The sequence below is a fragment of the Geotrypetes seraphini genome, chromosome 4 (assembly GCF_902459505.1).
Source record: "Geotrypetes seraphini chromosome 4, aGeoSer1.1, whole genome shotgun sequence".
NCBI lineage: Eukaryota > Metazoa > Chordata > Amphibia > Gymnophiona > Dermophiidae > Geotrypetes > Geotrypetes seraphini.
The window spans coordinates 247177311-247203916 of NC_047087.1; the positions used below are offsets into that span (position 1 = coordinate 247177311).

The window sequence follows — 26606 nt, forward strand, 5'->3', positions numbered from 1 at the left end:
CAAAGATTTAAAATAGCAGTGTCAGCAGCCGACCAGCAGAGGCAACGTTGTGAACAGGCAGCTTGTGGGGGGCCTTTCTTTCACTTCCTATAGATCAGTGGTCTCAAACTCGCGGCCCGCAGGTACTATTTTGAGGCCCTCGGTATGTTTATCATAAACACAAAAGTAAAATAAAACAGTTTCTTGATCATATGTCTCTAGCTATAAATTACAATATTATTATTAAGACTTAGCCAAAAGAAAAGATTTATAAACTATAAAGAGTTTTACCTCATACAAAATTTTCATTTCTTTAATAAAACAGTAACTATTTTTTCTGAGGCCCTCCAAGTACCTACAAATTCAAAATGTGGCCCTGCAAAGGGTTTGAGTTTGAGACCACTGCTGTAGATGGATGATGTGGCAGGGGAAAGGCTCTGGCAGCGCTGCCTCTGCCGGCTGGCTGCTACTGCTGCTCTGGGAGGCCCGCAGGTCGGATTTCACAGAGTGGGTGGCAGTCGGTTGGTTGGAGAGAGGCCAGATTTGGGAGGGGGGAGGAGGGAACATGAATATTACACTCATGGGGAAGAGGGAGGAAGAGGAGGGAACATGGATCCTGGACTGCAAGAGGTGGGAGGATGCTAAATATGCAAGGAGAGAGGACGGGACATGGATGATGGACCAGTAAGTAGAGGGAAAGGGGGTGAGAAGGAAACCCAGGCCAGAAAGAGGTGGGTGAGAAGGAAGAGATGCTTGATCGTAGAGAGAAAGAGAGAGAAAGAGAGATGCCAGACCATGGGAAGGGGAAGAGATTCAAGGTTCAAGCAAGAGAGGTGGTTAGTGGGGTGAGAGGACATGGATGCTAGATCCACAAGTGTAGGGTTGGGGGGTGATAGAGAGGAAGAGAGAGTGACCAAGACTAGAAATGGGGTGGGAAGGAAGGAAGAGATTTTTAGTCAAGGGTGGGAAGAGAGGCAACGCACGGCAGATACTTTACTGGGGGGACAAGGCCATTCACTGCTCCACAGTGCAGTGAATAACCTTGTCCCTGTTCCCGCAGCTACCAGGTGTTTTTTCCACCCCGTCCTGTGGGTAACAGTCACTGTGTCGTTCTCTAGCTCCATCTTCATCTGCACAAGACTCAAACACTTTAAAATCATAAGTGTTTGAGGCTTATGTGGATAAGGCAGAGCTTACAGGAATGGGGCAGCGACAACGACAAACTCACAGAGACAGGACAGGGAAATTGAGTTCCTGTGGGGATGGGGACAGATTTTTCCCCGTGTCATTCGCTAGTTGGTATATCTCAGTAACAAAAGGTTTCCAGAAGGCATCTGGGCTCATTCTGCGAGGTTTTGGGCAACTTCTTGGGTGACGACCAGATTGATCATGTCAGAAGACATCTTTAATCAGTGATATGGTGGTTGTTGCACAACTTTGTGAAGATCTATGGAATTGATGTTTCCGCCTAACATGACAGTGTCTGACAAATTTTTGGTAGATGGGGCCCTGCCCTCCTCTGAGGGTTAAAACTTTTGTGCATTCCATTGGTCTGGACTGGTCTAGCAGGGTAAAAAAGGAAGATAAAATTTAGTTTTACCTGCTTGCTTAACTTCATGAATTCTGCTAGATTAATCCAAGATTTCTAGTTGGGTAGGAGTGAGTGGCTAAGGGTGACATTGCTCTTTTGCATCCTCCATCAGTACTTATAAATAATGCTTCATAATTTGCTTAGTTTGAGTTGATGTGTAGCTACTTATGTTTGTTGTAGCCCTTCGGGGGGTGTTTTTGGACATAGAAATTTAATGGCAGATAAAGGCCAAATGGCCCATCCAGTCTGCCTATCCACTCTCTCCTCTTCTCCTTAAGAGATCCCTAGATTTTTGGCCCCAAAAAATTTTCCAAAAATGTGGGTGTCTGTTTATATTCAAGTCTTACTACTTAGCATTTCTATTGTGCTGCTAAATGTACACAGCAATGTATATTAAACATGTGAGAGACAATCCCTGTTTAATAGAGCTTAAAATCTAATTAAGACAAACAGGACAAATAGAGTTTAGGGAATTTCTCACAGACAGAATGATAAAACCAACATGGACCTATCTCAGGCCTCTCCCTCTGCCTACCATAAACTCTTACTTGTCCATTGATGAGCCAGGGCCTGTCCCGTGCTGTCTCACTATTCAAAATGGCTGATACGAGTTCCCACAGTAACCTTGTGAAACTGCTGCTAGTTCAGTTTATATCCGAGTCACCTTTTTTCCCTCTCTTTGGTTTTTTTTTTTTTTGGGGGGGAAAGGTTACCTCTGTTTATATTCAGATAGGTTTCTATATCATTGTTGTAAATCAGTGCTACAAGAAATTACTTATGGAAGAAGTGATGTCTATGGATAGATTAAGTAAGCACCAAGTATTAATCTGATCACAGTAAGAATTCAATTTAGTGCTTTTTAGCAATAAAAATGCATAGCATTAATTTAGTTTTTACAGTCTCTCTTTAGAAATTAAATTGATGAGCAACTGATGATTCCACTGCAGCAATGGTTTCACTTTAATATGTAAGAATAATAAGAGAGGGTTTTGAGCACTTGAACAGTATAACGATTTGTTTGATGTGTGTTAAATATTTGAAGGCTATAGATTAAACTACCTTGTTTCCCTGAAAATAAGACACTGTCTTACATTAATTTGGGGCCCAAAAAAGGCATTAGGTCCTATTTTCGAGAATGCCTTATTTTTTTCATGTAATGATCATCTCTCCCTTCCTCTCCTCCACCCCAATTTTTCCTATTTCCTTTCTCTCCCTCACATGTGCAGCATCTTTCCTCCCCTCTCACCCATCCCCCTGTGCAGCAGAACCCTTGCAGCTTCTGTCCTTTCCTTCCTCCCATCCCCCGTGTAGCATCTTTCTATCCCCCATCGCCTGCCGCCGCACACCCCCTACCCCACTGACCCATCTCTCCCTCCCATCCGAACCATGAGACAGGAATACCTTATAACAGCGTTGGCAGCATTCTACACAGGCTACTTCACAGCCTTCTATCTCCCGGGCGTTACTCTGCCGCATTGCTGATGACATCAGTGATGCGGCAGAGGAACGCCCAGGAGATAGGCCACAAAGCAGCCTGTATAGATTACTGCCAATGCTGTTATAAGGTATTCTTGTCTCGCGGTTCGGATGGGAGGGAGAGATGGGTCGGCGGGGGTGAGGTGCGTGGAGGGAAGCGCTATTGCTGCCGGCGACTAGGCTTATTTTCAGGGGTAGGGCTTATATTAAGACCTACCCTGAAAATCATGCTAGGGCAGGGGTAGGATCGCGGCAGAGGGAACGTGCTGCTCAGGACGATGGCAGCCTGCAAGGATTGCTACAGCACTGGCGATCCTCTCTGCAGGCTGTGGTAATTTAGGTAAGAGCGGGAGTCCAGGAGGGAAGCTGGAGGACACTGCAGCAATTCCCGACTGACCATCGCCCCCTAAAGCAGGAGCAACAGCGGCAGTGGATGGCCAGCAAGAGGCACTGCTTTAGAAGACCTGAAGGCACAGGGAGGAGGGTTAGTCACCGAATTGGGAGGCCGTTTTTTTTAAAAAAAGGAATCGATTCACCCAAAGTGAATCAGGCAGCACTATTGTAGACCCCCCTCAAATTAGATTCTTCCCCAATTCAAATTGTACCAACTTTAAAATTGTTAGGAGCAGTGGCGTACCGCGGGAGGGGCGGTCCGCCACGGGTGCCAGCCCTGAAGGGGTGCTCCCGGCCTTGCCGTTCAGTCCCCCCACACCCCCGAAAGACCGCTCGCCCCACTGACCTTCCTGCACCACCTGTGAAGCAGCAAGCAGCAGGATCGCGAGGTCAGCTATCCCTGAGCTCCTTGGGCGCTGCTTCCTGTGCCGTGGTCCCGCCCCTCCTCTGATGTCAGAGGAGGGGCGGGAACGCGGCGCAGGAAGCAGCGCAGGGATAGCTGACGTCGCGATCCTGCTGCGGCTGCTTCATAGGTGGTGCAGGAAGGTCAGTGGGGCGAGCGGTCCTTCGAGGGTGGTGGGGACTGAACGGCAAGGCCGGGAGCATAGGTAGTGCTGCTTCATAGGTGGTGCGGGGAGGCCAGGGGGGCGAGCGGTCCTTCAGGGTGGGGCAGGTGGGCAGGCAGGCAGGCATTCAAGGGGGAGGGGGTGACAGGCAGGCAGGCCTTCAAGGGGGGGGACAGGCCTTCGGGGGGGTGTGCAGACCTTCAAGGGGGAGGGACAGGCCTTCAAGGGGGGGCAGGCAGGCCTTCAAGGGGAGACAGGTCTACAAGGGGGGACAGGTCTACAAGGGGGTGGGCAGGCCTACAAGGGGGTGGGACAGGCCTTCAGGGGGGTGCAGGCCTTCAAGGGGGGACAGGCCTTCAAGGGGGGGACAGGCAGGCAGGCCTTCAAGGGGGGGACAGGCCTACAAGGGGAGGGGACAGGCCTACAAGGGGGTGGGACAGGCCTTCAAGGGGTGGACAAGCCTTCAGGGGGGTGCAGGCCTTTGGGGGGGGTGCAGACCTTCAAGGGGGGACAGGCCTTCAAGGGGGGGACAGGCAGGCAGGTCTTCAAGGTGGGAGGACAGGCCTACAAGGGGGAGGGACAGGCCTTCAAGGGGGGGGACAGGCCTACAAGGGGGTGGGACAGGCCTTCAAGGGGGGTGCAGGCCTTCAAGGGGGGACAGGCAGACCTTTAAGGGGGGACAGGCCTTTGGGGGGGACCCTGGTTTAGAAGTACACGGAGGGAAGGGGGTGTTCAAAGAGACGTGCATATGCCAAACTTTGGGGGGGGATGAAGAAATAATGGGTCTGAAAATAGAGGAGAGGGAGAGAAATGATGGACCATGGGATTTAGGGAGGGAAGGAACTGAAAGGGAGAGAAATTGGACACAAGGGATGGTGTGGAGGAGGGATAGAGATACTGGATAGGAGGGTAATTGGGAAAAGAAAGGGAGAGATGGTGGACTCTGGGGTGGTGGGGAAGGAGGGAGAGATGCCGGATGAAAGGGTAGTTAAGAAAAGGTGGATCTGTGGAGGGAGATGAAAAAAAGGAAAGATACCAGACTTCCTGGGGAGGGAAGGGAAATGGAAAGGGAGGACAGAGTTGGCAGATGGATGGTTAGCACGCAGAAAGAAGAAAAAGGAGACCCTGGCAAGCAAGTTATCAGAAGAAAACCAGAGCCTTGGACCAACAAGATTTGAAATATAACCAAACAACAAAAGGTAGAAAAATTAATTTTATTTTCTGTTTTGTGATTATAATATGTCAGATTTGAGATGTGTATCCTGACAGAGCTGGTGTTGGACTGCAAACGTGAGCTAGGATTTAACAGAGAGAAGAAAAGTCCTTTTTGTTTCTTTATTTTATTTACACCACAGCGCCAGTGTGGTTAGGAGAAGCCAAAGGGGGTGAAAAAGCTATAAAACCCACCAGGAGTTTTGAAAAAAAATCACCCAACTGGGCAGGAAAATCGAATTGAAAAACCAATTCAATAGGCTGAATCGAATCAAAATTTTTTTTCCTGAATCTGGCAGCATTAGTTTGCGCTACTGTCTTAGACTTTAGGACCTGGGATTGGGGAGAGATGGCATCCTCAGTACTTTATAATGCAAGTGAAACGAGGATTTGGTCAGACTTTTGAAGGGTCTGCAGAAAAAAAATATTGTATAGGCCGGGGACATGAAACAGCAGGAAATGGGAACTTTTCTTCCTTCTATTTTTGTGAATGGAAAGGCTGAGGATGTCAGAGAGTTCAGTTAAAATATGTGCTTTATAAGAAAATATAATAATGTGTTTTATAAAGTTTATAGCATAGCTGGCCTACCCAGTGAGTGTTTCTAGTGGTGGTGGTGGCAGCGTGTCAATGTGTTGAGAGGAAGAGGTGGTCTGGGAAATTCTGCTGAGCAAACTCCGGGCCCTTTTCCACCCCCCAGTTAGTCCACTCCACTCAATTGGTTCACACACAGAGTGGGTCTTTGGGTGTTGTGTTGGGATCTCTTCCAGTGGTTTATCAGTATCTCCTTCTGGTCCAAGGAAGGAAACTTTGTTATCCTTAGCATTGACCTACAGAATATGCTTGTAACAGCGCTGCTTGTGTGGCATTAGGCTATGTAGTGATCGAAAGAAAAAAACAGACCTTTGCACATTTTTGCACTATATGGTGGGTGTATGAGGAGATTCACATTTCCTGCACAGCTAAGTCCATGTGCAGTTACCTTGTGCTGTATTTGACATCTAGCAAGGTCTCTGTTTGAAAGGAAAGATCTAAACTTAAAAATGAAGTGGCCAGAAGTTATGGTAAAAGCAGATAGTGTAGCTGGTTTTAAGAAAGATTTGGACAAATTCCTGGAGGAAAAGTCCATAATCTGTTATTAAGACATGGGGGAAGTGTCTGCTTGCCCTGGATCGGTAGCATGGAATGTTGCTACTCTTTGGGTTTTGACCAGGTATTAGTATCCTGGATTGGCTACCATGAGAATGGGCTACTGGGCATGATGGACCATTGGTCTGACCCAGTTAGGCTATTCTTATGTTATGTTCTCATCTGTAGGGGCCTTTGTTTTCACTTATTTTAATGTATTTTTTTTCTGGGAACTTATCAGTGTTTTTTATAATGGGAACAAAAATGGAAGAGAATTAATGTGTGTGGGATGAGGGGGTAACTAATTTCTTCAGCTAAATAATTCAATCCACTTCAAACAGACATAGGAGAACTCATGCACCATTCACACACCCTCCAACCAAAAACGTCAAAAGAAAAAAACTGTTCGACAACCTCCTAGCCATTCGAGCTGCAACACTCAACCCCCAACCCTACAACCAATTGACATCGACCACATACTGCAAAACCTTCAAAAAGAAATAAAAACCCTTCTATTCAAAAAACACATAAAACCGAACTAACACAATCAGAACTGTCCCAAGCATCACCTGCAACTACTCCATATGTACTTCTGATGTCATGACAATTCAGACATAATTTATGTTATGTTATGTTTGGAATATAAGAAAATTTTCACTGCCTGTTTCTATTCTGACCATTTATTCCGTTTCATGGTCATTACAAAAAATATTTTTTTACATGGGGGGGGGGGGGTGTCAAAAAATGATGGGCCCCGGGTGCCACATACCCTAGGTATGCCACTGGTTAGGAATTATTCTTGACAGTAAATTCAGCTATCATGCTCATATCAGTACCATGGTAAAGAAATGTTTTCATTGACTAAGAATGATTTGCTCTCTTTCTAAATTTCTCAAACCTTCATCCATGAATACCTTGATTCACTCACTGGTGATCTCTTGCATTGATTACTGCAATGCCCTTTAAAAAGGCATAACAAAAAAAAAGAAATAAGGTGGCTTCAGATTGTGCAGAACACATCAATTAAAATTATTTTCAATGCTAAAAAGTACGATCACGTCACCCTCCTATTAATCAAAGCTCACTGGTTACCAGTAGAGCATAGAATCACCTATAAAATCTTACTACTAATGTTCAAAACTCACTCTAGCAACCAGCCAAAATTCATCAACAGGCTTCTCATTCCTTATACTCCAATTAAATCCCTTCGCTCGGTTACACATAATCTCCTCACTATTCCTTCTTTAAAACATATTAATACCATGCGATCTAATATATTTTCCGTCACCGCACCCTCCCTCTGGAACTCCACACTGAATTACTTACGAGAAGAAACTACTCTAAATCAATTCAAATCAAAACTAAAAACGTTTCTGTTTACCAACGCTTTTGGACTATAACTGTCCTTATAAGGACAACATGATACCTAAACCATGTTCTTTCCCTACCTCATGTTTGTCCCTTTTAGTTCTCTTTTCTCTCATTATTGTAGTTTTACCCCACTTCCCTTTTGCCAGCATTCGTCTTGTTTTAACTGCTTGTTGTATTAACACTCCCTAGTGATGTTTCTTCTTACTAATTCTAATACTTTGTTTTAATTTTAAATTTATTTTCTATAATCCTTTTTATTGATGTGCAACGCCTAGAAGTCTGATTAGGAGGTATAAAAATTTTTTAGGTACACTTAGAAACTTAGATGAGCACACCAAACTAAATGTCTGAGGTTTAAGTAGGGCAAACCTTCTTCAAAATGCTGAGTAACACTCTAATCATGTGCACCTGATGTGATACACCTGTGTGTGATTTGAACCACTTTAAGTGGGAGGATATGTGGGGGGGGGGGGGGTCTCCTAATTTATTCCTCAGTTAGATTACACATTTTTGTGGCTATCTTTTGTTTCAGGAGTAAATCAAGGAAAATTTTTGTTGTTTACCTGCAATTACCTCACTTTATTTTCCAGAGATAAATTTTTAAAAAAGATTCGACATTAATATGTGAACATTTCTTAACAAAGAACTGAATATTTCATGGGGTGTCCTAATTTTATCACATGATTGTATGTGTGCTTATATATATGTGTACATATAAAACTTATTTAGAATGAAACCACCTACCATTTAGAATCACAAGTTTTACTGTTTGGTGATAATCATATGTCTTGTTCCGATGCACTGTATTTGCCTTTCCTATGTGGTGGTCATACTTCTAGATTTCAGAGCCTTAGGGCTCCTTTTACTAAGGTGCACTAATGTTTTTAGCACACGTACAAGCTTAACGCGCGCTTTAGCCCTAGCCCTGCTTAAAAGGAGGTGGTAGCGGCTAGTGCGCACAGCAATTTAGCGCGTGCTAAGGCCCTAATGCACCTTTGTAAAAGGAGCCCTTAGTTTTTGGTTGATATACAGCTGCTGATTTAGAGTAATTCAAATATGTAGTATCATTTTGAGAATAATGGCAAACTAGCCTCTGTTCATCCTGGAGGCATTATCACCATTTTCTTTTGTTCCAAACTGATCTGGTTTTCTTCCGATCCTTTTCTTGTAAATCTCTTCAGTTACAGCATGAGAAGGCTGAGCTTGAGCAACATTTAGAGCAAGAACAGGAATTTCAAGTGAACAAACTGATGAAGAAAATAAAAAAACTGGAAAATGACACTATTTCAAAGCAGCTTACATTGGAGCAGGTAAATAGTTTACTTCACTTTTTTGCAAATAAAAAGAAATCCATATGCCACAGTGTGGTTCAAATTATTCATGAGTACATTCTCCTATTTGTAGGAACAGAAACTGGAATTTTTGGTATACTTTTGTTTACCATTTGATTATTTCTGTGAACATACCACTATATGAAATGTGAAAAAAATAAGATTTATGAAAAAATGTTTAGAATGTTTTAGCATTAATAATTTATACCTTTGTGTGGGCAGCATAGAAAGATGAAAGCATGTGTGAACTGGGCTACTATCCAACACCATTACAGGACCTTGAAAAGGCCAGATAGTGGGCTGCTTAGAAATATCTTCTCCCTCCCAGCTGGGCAAGATATTAGTGATTCAAAAGTGTTTGTTTGTAAATTTTACTATGAAGTCTAGTGTCTGAACTATGTAGCTATCTTGATAGTGGCACCAGTAACTAAATTATGTAGTCTACTATTGGTTATGTGTACTGCCATTTAGTGGTGGAAAATCACAGCAGTGCCTGTTGCCTTGGAATAGTGGCATCTTGTCCCAAAGCATCATATTTGAAAACTGACAGTGACATAAAATAGTTTGCTATATTATCATGCTTTGCATTTTTCCAAACCAGTTGAAGGTTTTTGACCAGCTCTGTTGAAACCACCCCCTCATATCTTCCAGTCATCCACACATATAGGAATTCTTTCCAAGCCCGTAAATCATGATTTATGATCCACATGCTTTCCCCATTTATTTGTAATGTAAACAGTTTTGAATCATTTGTAAGAGTCATTCTGTTGCAAAGACATAGGATTCTGTACCATAGCTCTTGCTTCCAAGTAGTCATGAACTTTGCAAAAGGGTATCACTTAAAACTCTAAACTCCCCTCCTTATGCAGTGGAGACCAGCTCCCTCTTCCTTCTGCAAACAAAGTCAGAAAATCTGATCTGTTTTCATTTTTTATTTTTGGGCATTTTTGCCATCGGTTTTCTGTTTTCCTGTGTGGCTTCGGTGCTCGGAGGTCCCTTTCTCAGGCTTACTCCGCCAAAGAAAAGATGTAGTCCTGCATGGGCGGACTGCTGCTCACAGGCCAATCTCACGCTGAGTATCTGTGGAGTCGACTGCTTTGTGTCCGTTCAGGAGTTCTGGCTCTGTTCCCCTGGGTGCTTGCTTACCTGCTGATTTATCAGAGATTGAACGCAGGCTGTGGTGGCCCTGTGTAACAACCCTCTAGTATCGGGGAGCAGGCTGCAAATTTTCTACCCCCAACATGGGTTACAGGATCCAAGGCAACATGGCTTTACTAAAGGTAAATCATGCCAAACGAACCTAATTTAATTTTTTGATTGGGTGACCAGAGAACTAGATCGAGGACATATGCTAGATGTAATTTACTTAGCAAAGCCTTTGACACAGTTCCTCACAGGAGGCTCTTGAACAAATTTGAAGGGATGAAGTTAGGACCCAAAGTGGAGAACTGGATTACAAAATGGTTGATGGACAGACGCCAAAAGGTGGTGGTTAATGGAAATCGCTCGGAGGAAGGAAAGGTGAGTAGTGGAGTCCCTCAGGGTTCGGTGCTGAGGCCGATCTTGTTCAATAGGTTTGTGAGTGACATTGCTGAAGGGTTAGAAGAAAAAGTTTGCCTTTTTGCAGATGATGCCAAGATTTGTAACAGTAGACAAAGAGGAGAGAGTGGAAAACATGAAAAAATATTTATAAAAGTTAGAGGAATGGTCTAAAATCTGGCAACTAAAATTCAGTGCAAAGAAATGCAGAGTATTGCTTTTGGGGATTAATAATCGGAAGGAGCTGTATATGCTGGGAGGGGAGAGGCTGATATGCACAGATGGGGGAGAGGGACCTTGAGGTGAGTGTCCAAAGATCTAAAGGTGAAAAAACAGTGTGACAAGGGGGTGGCTGCTACCAGAAGGATGTTTGGCTGAATAAAGAGAGGCGTAACCAGTAGAAGAACAAAGGTGTTAATGCCCCTATACAGGTTGTTGGTGAGGCCCCACTTGGCGTATTATGTTCAGTTTTGGAGACCGTATCTGGTGAAGGATGCAAAAAGGCTTGAAGCGGTCCAGAGGAGGATGATGAAAATGATAAGAGGTTTGCGACAAATGAAGTAAGAGGATAGACTGGAAGCCCTGAATATGTATACCTTAGAGCAGTGGTTCTTAACCTTGTTGGAGGTACTGAACCCCACCAGTTTCATATGCGTGTTCACCGAACCCTTCTTTATTGGAAAAATAAAATATGATTTTTACAAATTCAAAACATAGGTATACAGTGAGGGAAAAAATAATATCAATTTTGAAAACAAAAAAGTTCTCCTATATTTCGAATAATAATAACATAATAATGAAATTTACTGCAAATCAGTGTGACTTCTGCTGTTGCCTTTCAGAGACCAGTTCAGAAATGCGCGGCTTTACCTTGGCAAGTGCCGCTCTCATGTCATTTTCGTAACAAAGTCTGTTCCTTTTCTTCATTTTTATGTCCAGCATCCTCGAAAAGGATTGCTCGCAAAGATATGTTGTAACAAACGGTATGAAAATTTCCAGAGCTTTCTTAGCAATAACAGGGTACGTTACCAATTGTTGACACCAAAACGTTGAGAGCGTTGTTGTTCTGAAGAGTTGCTGTTGAACCTGGCTCTGCTGAATTTCAATGATTTCATCGAGGTATTCATCATTGACATCTGTTGTCTCAACACTAAACGTGAACAGCTGTCTCACCCATGCTGGATATGACTCTCTTGTAGGGAAGTATCCGTCGAGAGACTTTGCAAGCTCATCTAAGTGCGTGGCAATAGTTTGCTTCAGTTCCGCGGGTACAGAAATGTCTCCGATTCCAGATACATCTTCGATCTTACTTACACAGTTGTCTAGCAGGGGAAAGTTTGCGAAGTTATCGTTTTCTGTTCATTTCCATAATGGTAGCTTTTTTTGAAAAGCTTTCAGGTTTTCTTCCGCTTCGATGATGTTGACTCCACCACCCTGCATCTGCTTATTGAGATGATTGAGAGCTGCAAAGATATCAGCCATGTACGCTAAAATGAGAATGAACTCAGAATTTTTGAAGCAATCTGCATGACAATGTTGCTGCTCTTGCAAAAACAGAGCTAATTCCACACGCATGGCAAAAACACAATTCAGCACCTGTCCCCGGGATAACCACCAAACGTTAGAATAGTACAGAAGTACTTCAAATTCAGATCCCATTTCTTTACACAGCTCCTTGAAGATGCGGTGCTTCAGAGCATTATTTCGCACATAGTTCACGCATTCCACAACAATTTTTAAAACTTCTGCCAGTTTTGGAGGCAAGGTTTTTGTTGCCAATGCATGCCTGTGCAGAATGCAATGCATAACAATGATGTGTGGTGCATCGGCATTCACTAGTGCACCAAAACCAGACTTTCTTCCGAGCATGGCTGGAGCTCCATCCGAACAAACTGCAGAAACCATATCCCACGAAAGATTGTTGTCTTTGAAGAAGTCATCCACAAGTTTCTTCACATCAGTTGCCTTAGTTGTTGTTGTAAGAGGCTTACAAAATAAAAAATCTTCCTTTATCACGTCGTCTTTCACATAGCGCACGAATACTGCAAGCTGGCTTAGATTGGAAACGTCTGTGGTCTCATCGAGTTGAAGGCTGAATTTTGCCAGGCTTGAAATAAGATCTGCAACTACTTGAGCCAAGATGTCTTTGCTCATGTCCTCTATTCTGTTGCTGATGATGTCATTTGAAAGAGGAATTTCAGATAACTGAACTTCAGCTGCTTTTCCCAGCATGATATTCGCCATCTTCAACACAGCTGGTTTTATGAGTGTTTCACCAATGGTGTGTGGTTTGCCCTGCTTTGCGATCAGGTAAGCAACTTCGTACGATGCTGTGAGGATCAGTTTGTTGATGGGTACAAAGCCGAGAACAGGCAGAGTAGCCTTTTCATCGAATCTTGCTCTCTTCACCTTGAATTCAGCGAGCGTTGTGTTCTTATATTTTCCATTTCCAAGCAGCTTAAGGAAGTGTTCCCTTAGTTTTGCCGGAGCTAGACTAGAATTACTCAACTTGACATTGCAAATCATGCAATTAGGACGCTGACTCCCATCACATTCCATTATACATGTGAATCCATATTGTACATATTCGTCTGACCACTTTCGTATTTTGCTCGACATAGTTAGTAAGGGATTAAAATATTAAGATAGGTATCACACGACGTACCATCACAATAGTTACAATTCGACTACTGTGCGCATCAAATCCCCTGCAGCACAGATAGGCCAAGCGATGTTGCGTGATCACCTGCAGCCAATTATGGACAAGCGGGGCGTATCATCACGAATCATAAGCGCTTCGGTCACGTTCAATCATCTATCAGTTAAATCACAAATTTTGATCAGGAATTGATTGATGTATATAAGGCGTTAGTTACAGATTGATAGATCAAGAAACCGAGTACACGATCAGCCTTGATCAAAATCACTGAATAACTGATAGATGATTGAACGTGACCGAAGCGCTATATGAATCGGAGGTGTGTTTTGACCTCCGCCGAACCCGCGAGACTGACTCACCGAACCCCTGGGGTTCGGTCGAACCCAGGTTAAGAACCACTGCCTTAGAGGAAAGGAGGGACAAGGGAGAAATGATTCAGACGTTCAAATACTTGAAAGGTATTAACGTAGAACAAAATATTTTCCAGAGAAAGGAAAATGATAAAACCAGAGGACATAGTTTGAGGTTGAGGGGTGGGAGACTCAAGAGCAATGTAAGGAAATTCTTCTTTACGGAGAGAGTGGTGGATGCCTGGAATGCGCTCCTGAGAGAGGTGGTGGAGAGGAAAACAGTGACGGAGTTCGAAAAAGCACGGGATGAACACAGAGGATCTAGAATCAGAAAATAATAGTAAATATTGATGAACTAAGGCCAGTACTGGGCAGACTTACACGGTCTGTGTCTGTATATGGCTGTTTGGGGGAGGATGGGCTGGGGAGGGCTTCAATGGCTGGGAGGGTGTAGATGTAGCTTTGACGGAGACTTCAGTATTTTGTACCTAAGAACAGTACCGGGCAGAGCTTTAGATCCATGCCCAGAAATAGCTAAGGAGAAGAAGAACCCCCCCCCAAAAAAAAAAAAAAAAAAAACACAAAAAAACAAATTTTTAGATTGAATCAGGTTGGGCAGACTAGATGGACCATTCAGGGCTTTATCTGCTGTCATCTACTATGTTACTATGTTGTATGGATTTTTGGGGTGGGAGTCCAAGGTCAGGGTACACCAGACTGGCAATCAGAAGACCTCCAGAGGTGGATTTATACCAGCCATTTTCTGAGATGGAAATCCTTTCCCTGCAGGCAGGATTCTGCAAGCTGACAGGCACCAGAAGTCATAGTGGGTACTCCCATTATTCCCTAAGGGGAAAATCGGTGTCTGAAAAAGCCAAATTTGATGGTTTCTAGGGTTAGAAAGGTTTCCCTACCTCCAAACCCCCTTTTCAACATTTTTTGTTTTTCAGTTTAGCTCCCACAGGCCGTTTCTTGGCATGAATTTTCTGGTGGTGGCCATCTTGAATTTTTAGCAATTTTATTTTTCCAAGTGCTTTGTTTTGCCTAGGGATAATCTGCAATGGATTCCCCAGGCCAATCCACCTCTAATCCATGCATTTTTCTTTTGTGCAAATTTGCCGGATGAGGGTCGGCCATGTTCCATGTACTGTGGGGTGCAAGAGGAAGGGGCTGGAGCTTCGGGCTTAGCCCCTCTTGAGTCCTCCAAGCCGCTAGCACACCTAAAAGCCCGGTCTTCAGGGTGTCCAGAGGCTGCATGCAATGAGGGGTGAAACACAAGCTTGTGGAGGCAGAGGAGATGCTACCTCTCCAGTCAGAGGCCTTCAGGGGTCCTTGGAGCCTCCAGTTCAAGTATTCACAGATTTTGTCAGTCTCCCGTGGAAAGCCTAATAATGGGCCTGGGAAGCGCTGCCTGTGAATACATCAAAGAGGCCGCTTCGCCTCAAAACATGCCATCTAGGGACTTCGGTGACATCATCCGGGTGATGGCAGTGTAAGAGACGATCTCCTCTTCACCCAGCATTTATTCGCTTATATTTAGCGTTTGGTGGACCTTTTCCAGGTGGTGTTTGCTGTCCCAATTCTACCACTGGGCTTTGGTATGACTGCGGTGTCAAAAAAATTGCAGACTGATTTGCACACTTTTGCTTTTCAAGCTATGGCACCAGGGGATGCGGCCTGCTCGTCGCGGCACTGCAGCGGACAATCGAGTGAGCACAGCGAGTTGAGTTTGCAACCAGTGAAGGGTACCACTATGGTGGAAGCGCCCGTGTCTTGTCTGGAGCTTCAAGGTTGGTTTACTGACCTTAAAAATACTATGCTGGTGATGCAGAAGGAATTGCATACCGATGTGGCTGCCTTGCGAAAGACTGTGGTGGATATGGACCAGAAATTGAACGAATTTGAGGAGCGTGTTATTGATCATGATGGTGATATTCTACATCTGCAACAGCAATGCAAGGGAATTGAGGAAAAGTACGAAGAGCTTTTGTTAAAGACTGAGGACATGGAAAATAGGGCCCGTCGTAACAACTTATGGGCCCGTGGAGTCCCAGAGCAAGCAAGTTTGCAACCACTGGAGGAAGTTATGCATGCCATTTGTGGAAAATTTTTGCAAACCGCTGACCCACTGTTGTCGTCCCTAATATGGCGTTTAAGAGGGTTCATCGGGCAGTTAAGGGGATTTTTCTGAATCGCCCGCGAGATCTTATTGTTTGCTTTCATCATTTTTCTTTAAAAAGAAAAGGTACTTGCGGCAGCAAGGCAATTGGGCCATATTGAGTGGGAAGGCACGAAAGTTGAGTTGTATGATGATATGTCTGCTCTCACTATACGCAAGCGGCGGGAGTTTTGGGATATCACTAAGTGCTTGATGGCTCATCAGATTCGCTATAAATGTACTTATCAGTTTGGACTAACATTTCCTCTGCAGAATCAAGTTCATAAAGTGGCGATGCCTGAGGAGGCTAAGTTAATTTTGCAACAAGCACAGATATGGTCGAATGAGGAGATTCCCTCAACTGTTGCCCAACCACAGAGGAGTAGGGTATTGAGTCAGTCCAGATGGTGGAGAGGGGAGAAGAGTGGTCAGCGTCTTCAACGCCATTCTGATGCAGCTACAGCAACTCTTCCCACCTGATGTATTTTGGACTGTTTGGGGTTCAATGTGTGTGATGGAGCCAGTATGTTGGTAGTGCCGTTTGGTTTGCTTTATTTAGTGGGGCTGGGGTTCTGTAGGTTAATTTGTGGGTTGGTTTCCTCGGGCTTGGGGTGAGAGGTGGAAAGAGGTCGGGTAAGTTAGACTATGGAGAATGTTTGGGAAAGTTGTGTGTGGTAGGGGGACTTTGTGTTTAGTTTGGTATGAATGAAGGGGTCCTTGGATATTGGGCTGGGTGAAGGGGGGAGGGGGTTAAGCTGGAAGTTCTTCTGAGTGGTGGGTTTTGGGGGGAGGGGGGAGGTGTTGGGTTGGGGGGTTGGAGGGGTGGGAGGGAGAGGTGGGGATTGGGGGAATTTTGAGGTTCTGGAAGGGGTTGTGAGTAGTTTGGATTTAAGTGGTGTTTTTGGAGTATTAGTTTGTTATCTTGGGGATCTCTGTGTGGGACTATTGCTTGGTATTTTTTTTTTCTGTATTCTAGTATGGTGCGATGGATGACGTTTAATGTGAGGAGATTGAATGTTCCCCGGAAGCGTCAGTTGTTATTTAAGGAAGCAGAACATTGAATTTATATTTTGGGATCCTATTCAATTGCAACAATTCCTAATAGCTCGAGAACAAAAATGAGTTTATTTTTTATTTTTCTTTTGCCTTAAATGATTCATTACTGAGGAAATGGTAGGATGTTAGAGTCCAAATTAGTAGGAAATGGTTGTGATTCATTTGAATCAAGAACCAACTTCTTAGTTTTCCTAAATTTTGTTAGTTGTAAAGTGGCATGTCTCCCCATTATTGTGGGCTTGAAAAGGATTTTTTTGTGCTGTACAATTATTGTTAAACTTTGTGTTAGAAACCTTTTTTCCTTGGTATCATCTGATATTGTTATTATTAAATTTATAAAAAAAAAAATGAGGGACACCGACTGGGCTGGCCGATCAAAAAATAAGTGACTGCTTGAGGATCAGTCGCTCAGGTCCTTTCCGACTGCCCTGCTCTCTGCCCTGATTCTCCTCTTGCCGCCCTGCTCTGCTCTCTGCCCCGACTCGCCGCCATGCTTTCTGCCCCGACTCGCCGCCATGCTTTCTGCCCCGACTCGCCACCATACTTTCTGCCCCGACTCTCCTCTTGCCGCCCTGCTCTGCTCTCTGCCCCGACTCACCGCCATGCTTTCTGCCCCAACTCTCCTACCCTTACCAGCAGTGTGAGCAGTGTGAGTTTTAACCCGTGGCTCATGAAGTTAAAAAAAAACCTCAAAAGCTCTGTAAGCATGCACAGACCATCTACAGACCATCTACATGCATCAGGATCGCTGTTCAGCGATCGTGCAGTCGGTTGGAGGCATGATTCCAAACGCCCCCATTTGCATGCAATCGTGTCATGCATCGGGCAGCTGGCAACCTCACAGATCGGATCGCGAACAAATCGGATCTGTGAGTTTAGTGAATCTAGCCCAAAGTTCCCTGAATGAGAGAAGAGAGGGCAGAGATGAATCAGATAGGCTGACAAATTCATAAACACATCATCCTTCAAATAGAACTTTCTCTGCCTTTTGATCTTTGTAAATAAAATAAACACTTTTGTTTAGTGCTGAGAAGCTGACTCCTGCTGGTTTGCTTTTTTAGTTATAATTTTTACTAGAATGATTTGTAATAATTTAAGCAAATTGGGTTATTATGTCAGGCCCCACCATCCTGCACCCTCAGTTTTCCTTTGCTATGCTGGAATGAAGTTCTAAAAATTCCTCTATCTTTCATGGGCACCACAGTCTACCATATAGAGATACAGATGTGTTCAGTCTTGCATAAAATGATTTATTGTAAAACAGACATATCTCCACTTTGTCAGCTGATTTTTTTTTTTTTAAATTCAGACAGAGGCCTAGATAAACAGGTGCAGAAAGTAAAACAAAACAAAAAAAAAATCCTACTTTGTCAGTATATAATGTACGAATACCACCTTCTATAAATCTGTGGAAAGCATTTCCCAACCTATGCCTCGGAATGCTTTCCCTACTTCTTAATAACTGAAGAGATTCCATCTTTTTCAATAAGATATTTCTTTCCAGCTAAGACGTGAGAAGATTGACCTTGAAAATACTTTAGAACAAGAACAAGAAGCCCTAGTAAACCGTCTTTGGAAGCGGATGGATAAACTGGAAGCTGAGAAAAGGTTGGTTTTGACCATTTTAAACATTATTAATGATGCAGTACTTCAAGCTTATTACACTTTAACACCTCTCCTTTTGTATATGCCTTTGACTGTTGCTTATGCCCTCCCTACTCAAGATGTATGCCTGGAGTAAGGTTATGGTAGCAAATATCATGATTTTTTTTAATTTATTTGTGTTTTGCATGATAAAATAGTTGTGTTTATTCAAATAGTAGAAAGCAAAATGACATCTAAATTAAGACCTCTCGTGACATAGAATGTTAGTTCATTTTGTTCATACTGCTTTTTTTCTAATACAGGTGCACTACCCATTTTCCGGCACCCCTGGTTCCAAAACCATGTCAGATTAACTGTATTGTTGAACCAGTAGTGGTCACCTTTATAATTGCAGTACAGGTTCCAACATCTCCCCTCTCGCATTCACCAAAGGCTTAATTTAAATAGTTTGGAAGCCCAATAAAATGTCTTCTGTATAGTTCCTGTGTGTCTCTGTGGTGTAAACAATCCATGTGAGCACGGCTATGCTTAATAAACTGGTCTGAACTAAACTGGTGCCTGACCATCTGTTGCTAGAAAATTAGAGGTGGTCTTCTCCTCGATCCTCCCAGTAAGGGGCAAGGGCAGTGACAGGGAGGATCGCATCCAGTGGGCAAACGACTGGCTGCAGGGATGGTGCAAGGAGATGAACTTTGGGTTCTTGCACCATGGAGAGGCATTGCAAGGACTACAGGGACCAGACGGGTTACACCTGACCAGAAGAGGGAAGAACGTCCTTGGACACCGTCAAGCCCGCCTACTACACAGGGCTTTAAACTAGGTAAGTTGGGGGAGGGTACGGGCACAAAACCTACCTGGCTAGCTATGCTGCCAATACTTTTTTGAGACTAAGATAAGTAAACACCGATCTGGGTCAGGGGAGAGTATACACACTTCGAGTCTGGGGTTGGCTCACATTATAATTCTGGGTCACATTGTAATTCTGGGTCTAAGGGGAGTACACATTGTAATTCTGGATCTAGGGGGAGTACACATTGTAATTCTGGGTCCAGCGAGAGAACACACATTGCAAATTGTACTAAAGGAGTTCAAGTAGCCCAAGCGGGAATACCCCCAGAGGGTACACACATTTCCGAGTCTGGGATAGGAACACACTGTAGTTCTGGGTCTGGGGAGTCTGGGATAGGTGCACGTTGTAACTCTGGGTCTAGGGAAAGTACAAAACATGCGAATAATGCTAAAGGTGTCCAAGTAGCTCAAGCGGGAGCATCCCCACTGAGACGTAACAAACATATAACAAGGAGGGCTATGTACGTAAACGCCCACAGTCTGGGAAACAAGATCCTGGAATTAGAAACAGAAATGAGGAATGCCGACCTGGATGTGGTGGCGATATCTGAGATCTGGCTCACGGACTCCCACGGGTGGGACATGGTCATACCGGGTTACAACTTGCTTCGCCGGGACAGGGAGGGCAAAATGGGAGGAGGTGTAGCATTATATACTAAAGATGACATTAAGTTCACCAGAATCACAGATGTCCACTACACTGGGGAATCCCTTTGGGTAAATATGGCCAGAGGGAAGGACAAATGCCTGTATCTTGGCGTAATATACAGACCCCCAAGACAACAGGATGACCTAGATATGGAATTAATTGGAGATATAGAGAATATCACCTTGCGTGGGGACACAGTATTGTTAGGTGACTTCAACATGCCTGATGTGGATTGGGATACGCTTTCCTCTGCTTCCGGCAGCAGCAGGAGGCTATTAAACTCTATGAAGGGAGCAAGACTCAGGCAACTGGTGTTGGAACCAACAAGGGATCAGGCAATACTGGACCTGATACTTACCAATGGAGAAAGTGTCACAGAGGTCTCGGTGGGCGACACATTGGCCTCCAGTGACCACAACATGGTATGGTTCAATCTCAGGAAAGGTTTCACTAAATCTACCACACTGACCAAGGTCCTCAAATTCAAGGACACAAACTTCAAAGAAATGGGAGACTTCGTTCACCAGGCGCTACAAAGCCAAGCAGAAACCGATAACATGGAAGAAATGTGGTCGACTTTGAAAGCCACCATACAAGAAGCAACAAACCGTTATGTTAAATCAGTAAGTAAACTGCAAAGGAACAATAAGCCACAGTGGTTCTCTGCGGAGATTTCAGACCTCATCAAGGAGAAGAAAAAAGCATTCATCTCTTACAAACAATCAGGGAAACAGGACTCTAGGGAAGTCTATCTGGCCAAGTCAAAAGCCGTCAAAACAGCAGTTAGGGAGGCCAAATTCCGCATGGAGGAGTCTCTAGCGAAGAACATCCAGAAAGGAGATAAATCCTTCTTCAGGTATATCAGTGACAGAAATAAGAACTCAGGCGGGATAGTATGTCTTAGGAAACCAGACGGAGATTATGTAGAAGCGGACTCGGAAAAAGCCCAACTGTTAAATGAATACTTCTGCTCAGTCTTCATCCGCGAGGCGCCAGGACTCGGCCCTCAGCTACAAACAAGGGTTGACGCAGATGACCCGTTTAGTAATTTCAAGTTTACACCCAGGGGTGTCTACTGCGAGCTGTCAAAGCTTAAGGTTAACAAGGCAATGGGGCCTGACAACCTACACCCCAGGGTGCTCAGGGAGTTGTGTGATGTCTTGGCGGAACCGCTATCCGCGCTCTTCAATCTCTCCCTTAGTATGGGTAACGTCACGTTGGACTGGAAGACGGCTAACGTCATTCCACTCCACAAGAAAGGCTCCAAGATGGAGACAGCAAACTACAGACCGGTGAGTCTCACATCAATAGTGTGCAAACTAATGGAAACTCTAATCAAATGCTAATTAACATAGAAACATAGAAAGTGACGGCAGAAAAGGGCCAAGGCCCATCGAGTCTGCCCACTCCATTGACCCACCCCCCTAGTTAATTGCTCTCTGATGACCCTTTCCCAAATGATCTTAAAAACTTGCACGCTGCTGGCCTCAACCACCTGTACTGGGAGCCTATTCCAGCTGTCCACCACTCTTTCAGTGAAGAAGTACTTCCTGGTGTTGCCATGAAACTTCCCGCCCTTTATTTTCAGCGGGTGTCCTCTTGTGGTTGAGGGTCCCCTAAGAAGGAAAACATTATCTTCTACCTTGATGCGACCAGTGACATGCTTAAACGTCTCAATCATGCCCCCTCTCTCTCTTCGTTCCTCGAGAGAGTATAGCCGCAATTCGTTCAGCCTTTCTTCGTATGATAGATCTTTGAGCCCCGAGACCATCTTGGTGGCCATTCGCTGTACCGACTCAATTCTCAGCACATCTTTGCAGTAATGTGGCCTCCAGAATTGTACGCAGTACTCCAGATGAGGCCTCACCATGGTTCTGTACAAAGGCATTAGGAGAATCTACGGGATCCTTGTCAACATGGATTTACTAAGGGGAGATCCTGCCAATCCAACCTGATCAGCTTCTTTGACTGGGTGACGAGGAAGCTGGATGTTGGGGAGTCTCTGGACATTGTATACCTGGACTTCAGTAAAGCATTCGATAGCGTACCACACCGCAGGTTGCTGAGCAAGATGAGTTCTATAGGATTGGGCGACACATTGACAAAATGGGTTGGGAACTGGCTTGGAGGTAGGCTTCAGAGGGTAGTGGTGAACGGCACCCCCTCCGAAATGACGGAGGTAATCAGTGGAGTGCCGCAGGGCTCGGTCCTGGGCCCGATCCTATTCAACATCTTTATAAGAGACTTGGCAGGAGGGCTGCGAGGTAAAATAACATTATTCGCCGATGACGCCAAGCTAAGCAATGTAGTGGGCAAAAGCACAACAGACATAAATTTAATGTCCGACAACATGATGCACGACCTACTCCTACTGGAGCGTTGGTCTAGGTCCTGGCAACTCAGCTTCAATGCCAAAAAATGCAAAGTCATGCACCTGGGCAGCCAAAATCCATGCAAGACTTACACCCTTAATGGCGAGATCCTAACAAGAACCGAAGCAGAACGAGACTTAGGGGTGATCGTCAGTGAGAACATGAAGACTGCCAATCAAGTGGAGCAAGCTTCATCCAAGGCAAGGCAAATCATAGGTTGCATTCGCAGGAATTTCGTCAGCCGTAAGCCTGAAGTCATTATGCCATTGTATAGATCCATGGTGAGGCCCCACCTGGAATACTGTGTGCAATTCTGGAGGCCGCATTACCGTAAGGATGTGCTGAGACTGGAGTCGGTCCAGAGAATGGCCACCCGGATGGTCTCGGGACACAAGGATCTCCCGTACGAGGAACGGCTGGATAAGTTGCAGCTGCACTCACTCGAGGAACGCAGAGAGAGGGGTGACATGATCGAGACATTTAAGTATCTCACGGGCCGCATCGAGGTGGAAGAAGATATCTTCTTTTTCAAGGGTCCCGCAGCAACAAGGGGGCATCCGTGGAAAATCAGGGGCGGGAAACTGCACGGGGACACCAGGAAATTCTTTTTCACTGAAAGGGTGGTTGATCGCTGGAATAGTCTTCCACTTCAGGTTATTGAGGCCAGCAGCGTGCCTGATTTTAAGGCCAAATGGGATAGACACGTGGGATCTATTCACAGAGAAAGGTAGGGGAGGGTCATTGGGGTGGGCAGACTAGATGGGCCATGGCCCTTATCTGCCGTTTCTATTACCTGTACTGAAAAGAATGCCAGGTACAAATGTCACTTCTGTTTTTATAAAGGCAACATGTACACTATCTTCCTTAAACGTACCCTCTCCATAGCTTCTGCGCAAAGGTACTCCAGCTATTGGTATGAGATTCACCCTATCAGATGTGAACTGGAACATCCCATTTGCAGAATTGAAAATCAAAAGAGATAATAGATGCCTTCCAAGGAGTTTTATTCAGCAAATGGTGACAAAACCCATGAAGGAAGTGGCAAGTGCTCACAGTTGGATAAGGACCTACCTGGGAAATAGTGATTAACAATATGGTATGGTCCAGTTTCTGGACACACAAAGCTCAAAGTACTGGATGTCAAATATGCTGACTTCAGTAAAATCAGACAGTATTTGAAAGGGGAGGCATTAGGGTGGAGATAGTGAAGTGAAAAGAGCTTTAAAATGTGCAATGGATCTTTAATAAAGTAAATGAAATAAAAGCAGAAGGAAAAGAAAAACTATGGTTCTGCAAGGAGGTAGCACAATGGTTCCCAAACTTTTTCTGTTCATGGCTCACTTAATGTTTCAAAATTTTTCCACGATTCCCTAGGTCAAACGATAATTTTATTATTTATTAACTTTTCAAATACAAACAAGCAAACTTTACTTGAATACAGATTTAGAAAATGAAATTCACTAAATGTAAAATCAAACAAAATAATTTTAAGAAAAATACACTCATTTAGTCCACTAATTAAGAGATCCAGGAATTGGAAAAAGAAAATAGAAATGAAATAAATCTAGAAGACAGCCTTAAAAAACAATTTCCGACAGCTGGTTCGTTACACTGTGGGCGATGTTATTTGACCGATAGTCATTCCCCCTCCCTCTTTAGCCACAATAAATTCCAATAATTATTTTGGTTTGAAAAAAAGATTATTTTTCCCTTCTAATGAAATACAGCATTTCACAGGACACAAAGGATTCCCCTAAGGCTTGAACCCTTGGTCTATATATCAGGAAATCTTTTCTTTTTTGTGTCACTTGAGATAAATTGGGAAACACTCGTAATTATCGAACCAAAAAATTAATCATTCATATGTCTAAAGTAGGTCTAAATATTAAATCCCTATCAAACTCCAAGGCAAATGTCACTGAGAGTAGATCTTTCAGTTGTTACTTCAAGTGAATTCTCCAGAAAATTAGTCAAATTCATTTAATCTCCTTCTATTCCCACTTTTCCACTGTTCCCTAAAAAGATATACTGTGCCCTAATTATAGGTGGTAAACTTTACGCTGGTATTAACAAAACCCCTCTTTTACTAATGCGTAGCGCAGGTTTTAATGCTGGCAGCAGCGGTAACCGCTCCACTACTCATAGAATTCCTATGAGTATCAGAGCAGTTACTGCCACTGCTGGTGCTAAAACTTGTTATATGCATTAGTAAAAGAGGGAGAAAGTTTCTTCCAAGTATCTCCGGATCATTTCATTTGCAGATATTACTGGGGATTTAAGAAAGTTTAAAAGTCTCAAATTATTCCTTCTCTGTTTGTTCTCCATATAGTCCAACTTTTTCTGAATATAAGCTCTTTCCTTAACAATATCCAGTTCTAAGATTTTAATTTGATTAATTTGTTCTTCATGTCTTTTTAAACTCTCACTTTGTTTTTGTAACATTTCACAATGGATATTTACCTGGAAGCTGATAGAAGCACAATCAATTCTTACCATAGTCACTGCCTTTCTGAGGTTGGAGTCCATGACTTCAATAGCTCTGCACAGTTCGTCCATATTGACCACAGCAGGCTTAACCAATTCTCCAAACTGGTCACTTCTGCCAATGGAAGATGGAATTTCTCCTGTCTTCATGGTGAGAGCCGATGTCAGGGCCCCAGTGGGATCTTCTCCTCTTTCAAACTCTCCACCCACTGCTCCTTCAGTGTTTAGCAGTTGCCGATCTCCTTGGGCAAACTACATTGTCATACTCTCCATGGGGCTCTCTATTCCGGGTTGGAGAGGAGCCTGTCCCTGGATCAGGCTGAGGAAAACCTGATCTGAACTAAGACTCGCCATTGAGTTTGGCGTGCCTCCCATATTAAGAAATGTTCCCTTCACTTGATGCGGGGTCATCCCATCTATTAGATTTTTGGAGCTCCTGGGCACCAGAGGAATTGACCAGGTAGCTCCCTTCCTTTTCCCATCTCTAGATAAAATCTGCAATTGCTCACCGAAGAAACTTGCCAATCGAAAAATATTTTCAGGTAAGGAGAAAGGGGCTAACAGATTGACGTTAAGGGAGAGTTCCGTGTCTCGTGTCTGTCCTTGCCATCTTGGATCCCTATATGTGATAGTTCTGTAATATAATACAGAGTTTCTCAACTTCTGCAAGCCAAGTACCCCCTAAGTCTAACAAATATCAAACGAGTACCCCCGCCCAAGCTCCGCCCCTGACCCCACCCCCCTAATAGTAATGGGTCATATCAGCATATCAAAGGGAAAAGATAATATCCCATAAAACTGATACAGAAGGAAGATGGTATTTAGTACACACTAAATTCAGCGCCCAAAAATACATTTTCTTAAATATTTTGCTCCTGGTCATTACTCACCAGAATTCTTCAGAGACTAGATTATATAAGTATGCTACTGATTATTGGCGGAGACTTTAAGCCTCAAGACTTGTTTTTAGACACCGTATTTTTTGCTCCATAAGACACACCTGACCATAAGACGCACCCTAGATTTAGAGGAGGAAAACAAGAAAAAAACCATTCTGAACTAAATTCTCCCTGCCAGGCTCTGTACCGTGCCTCCCCCACTTCTGGTGGTCTAGTGGTGGGCAGGGCACAGAGCAGGCTGGCCTAGTGACAGGCAGGCAGGCCTGGTGACAGGCAGGCAAGCCTAGTGGCCTAGTGACAGGTAGGCAGGCCTAGTGGCAGGCAGGCAAGCCCCCCCCCAGTACTTTAAATCATCCCCCATACCCCCCCTGTACCTTAAATCATCCCCCATACCCCCACGTGCCCCCAGTACCTTAAATCATCCCCCCATACAACCACATGCCCCCGTACCTTAAATTATCCCCCATATTCCTTAAATCATCCCTCATACCCCCAGATGCCCCTAGTACCTTAAATCATCCCCCCATACCACATGCCCCCAGTACCATAAATCATCCCCTACATTCCTCCAGTACCTTTAAATTCCAGACCAACCCCCCCCAATCAATCATCATTTTTACATACCCCCCAGCACATTTAAATTCAATCCTAGCCCCCCAGCACCGTTAAATTCTGTCCCAGCCCCCCCTCCCCCCCCCGGCGGTACCTTTAAATGTTGAAGGTCGGTGGATGACTGCCTACTGCTTGTTGGGGCCCGCAGCGCACAAACGCGCTAATGCCTGGGCCCGGACACTTCCCTTATTGGGCCAGTCGCTGGTGCTTCGCAGGGCTGCTGCCTGCTGATTACTGGCACATCAGGGCCAGTGGTGCACAAGCGTGCTGCTATGTGGGCGGGCGCCACTTCTGAAGGCTGCCTCAGCCTACTGAATCGATTTTTCGAT

General features: G+C 44.3%; 1 protein-coding gene across 2 annotated transcripts in view; it reads left to right on the top strand.

Annotated features, from left to right (window-relative positions):
* Positions 1–26606, top strand: part of CCDC6 (coiled-coil domain containing 6) — a 119361-nt gene that overhangs the window by 44847 nt on the left and 47908 nt on the right. For both annotated transcript variants that reach the window (XM_033942391.1, XM_033942390.1), the window contains exons 3-4: positions 8896–9024; positions 18312–18415. In XM_033942391.1, coding sequence (XP_033798282.1) covers positions 8896–9024; positions 18312–18415 — 233 coding nt within the window. The remainder of the gene's footprint in view (positions 1–8895; positions 9025–18311; positions 18416–26606) is intronic.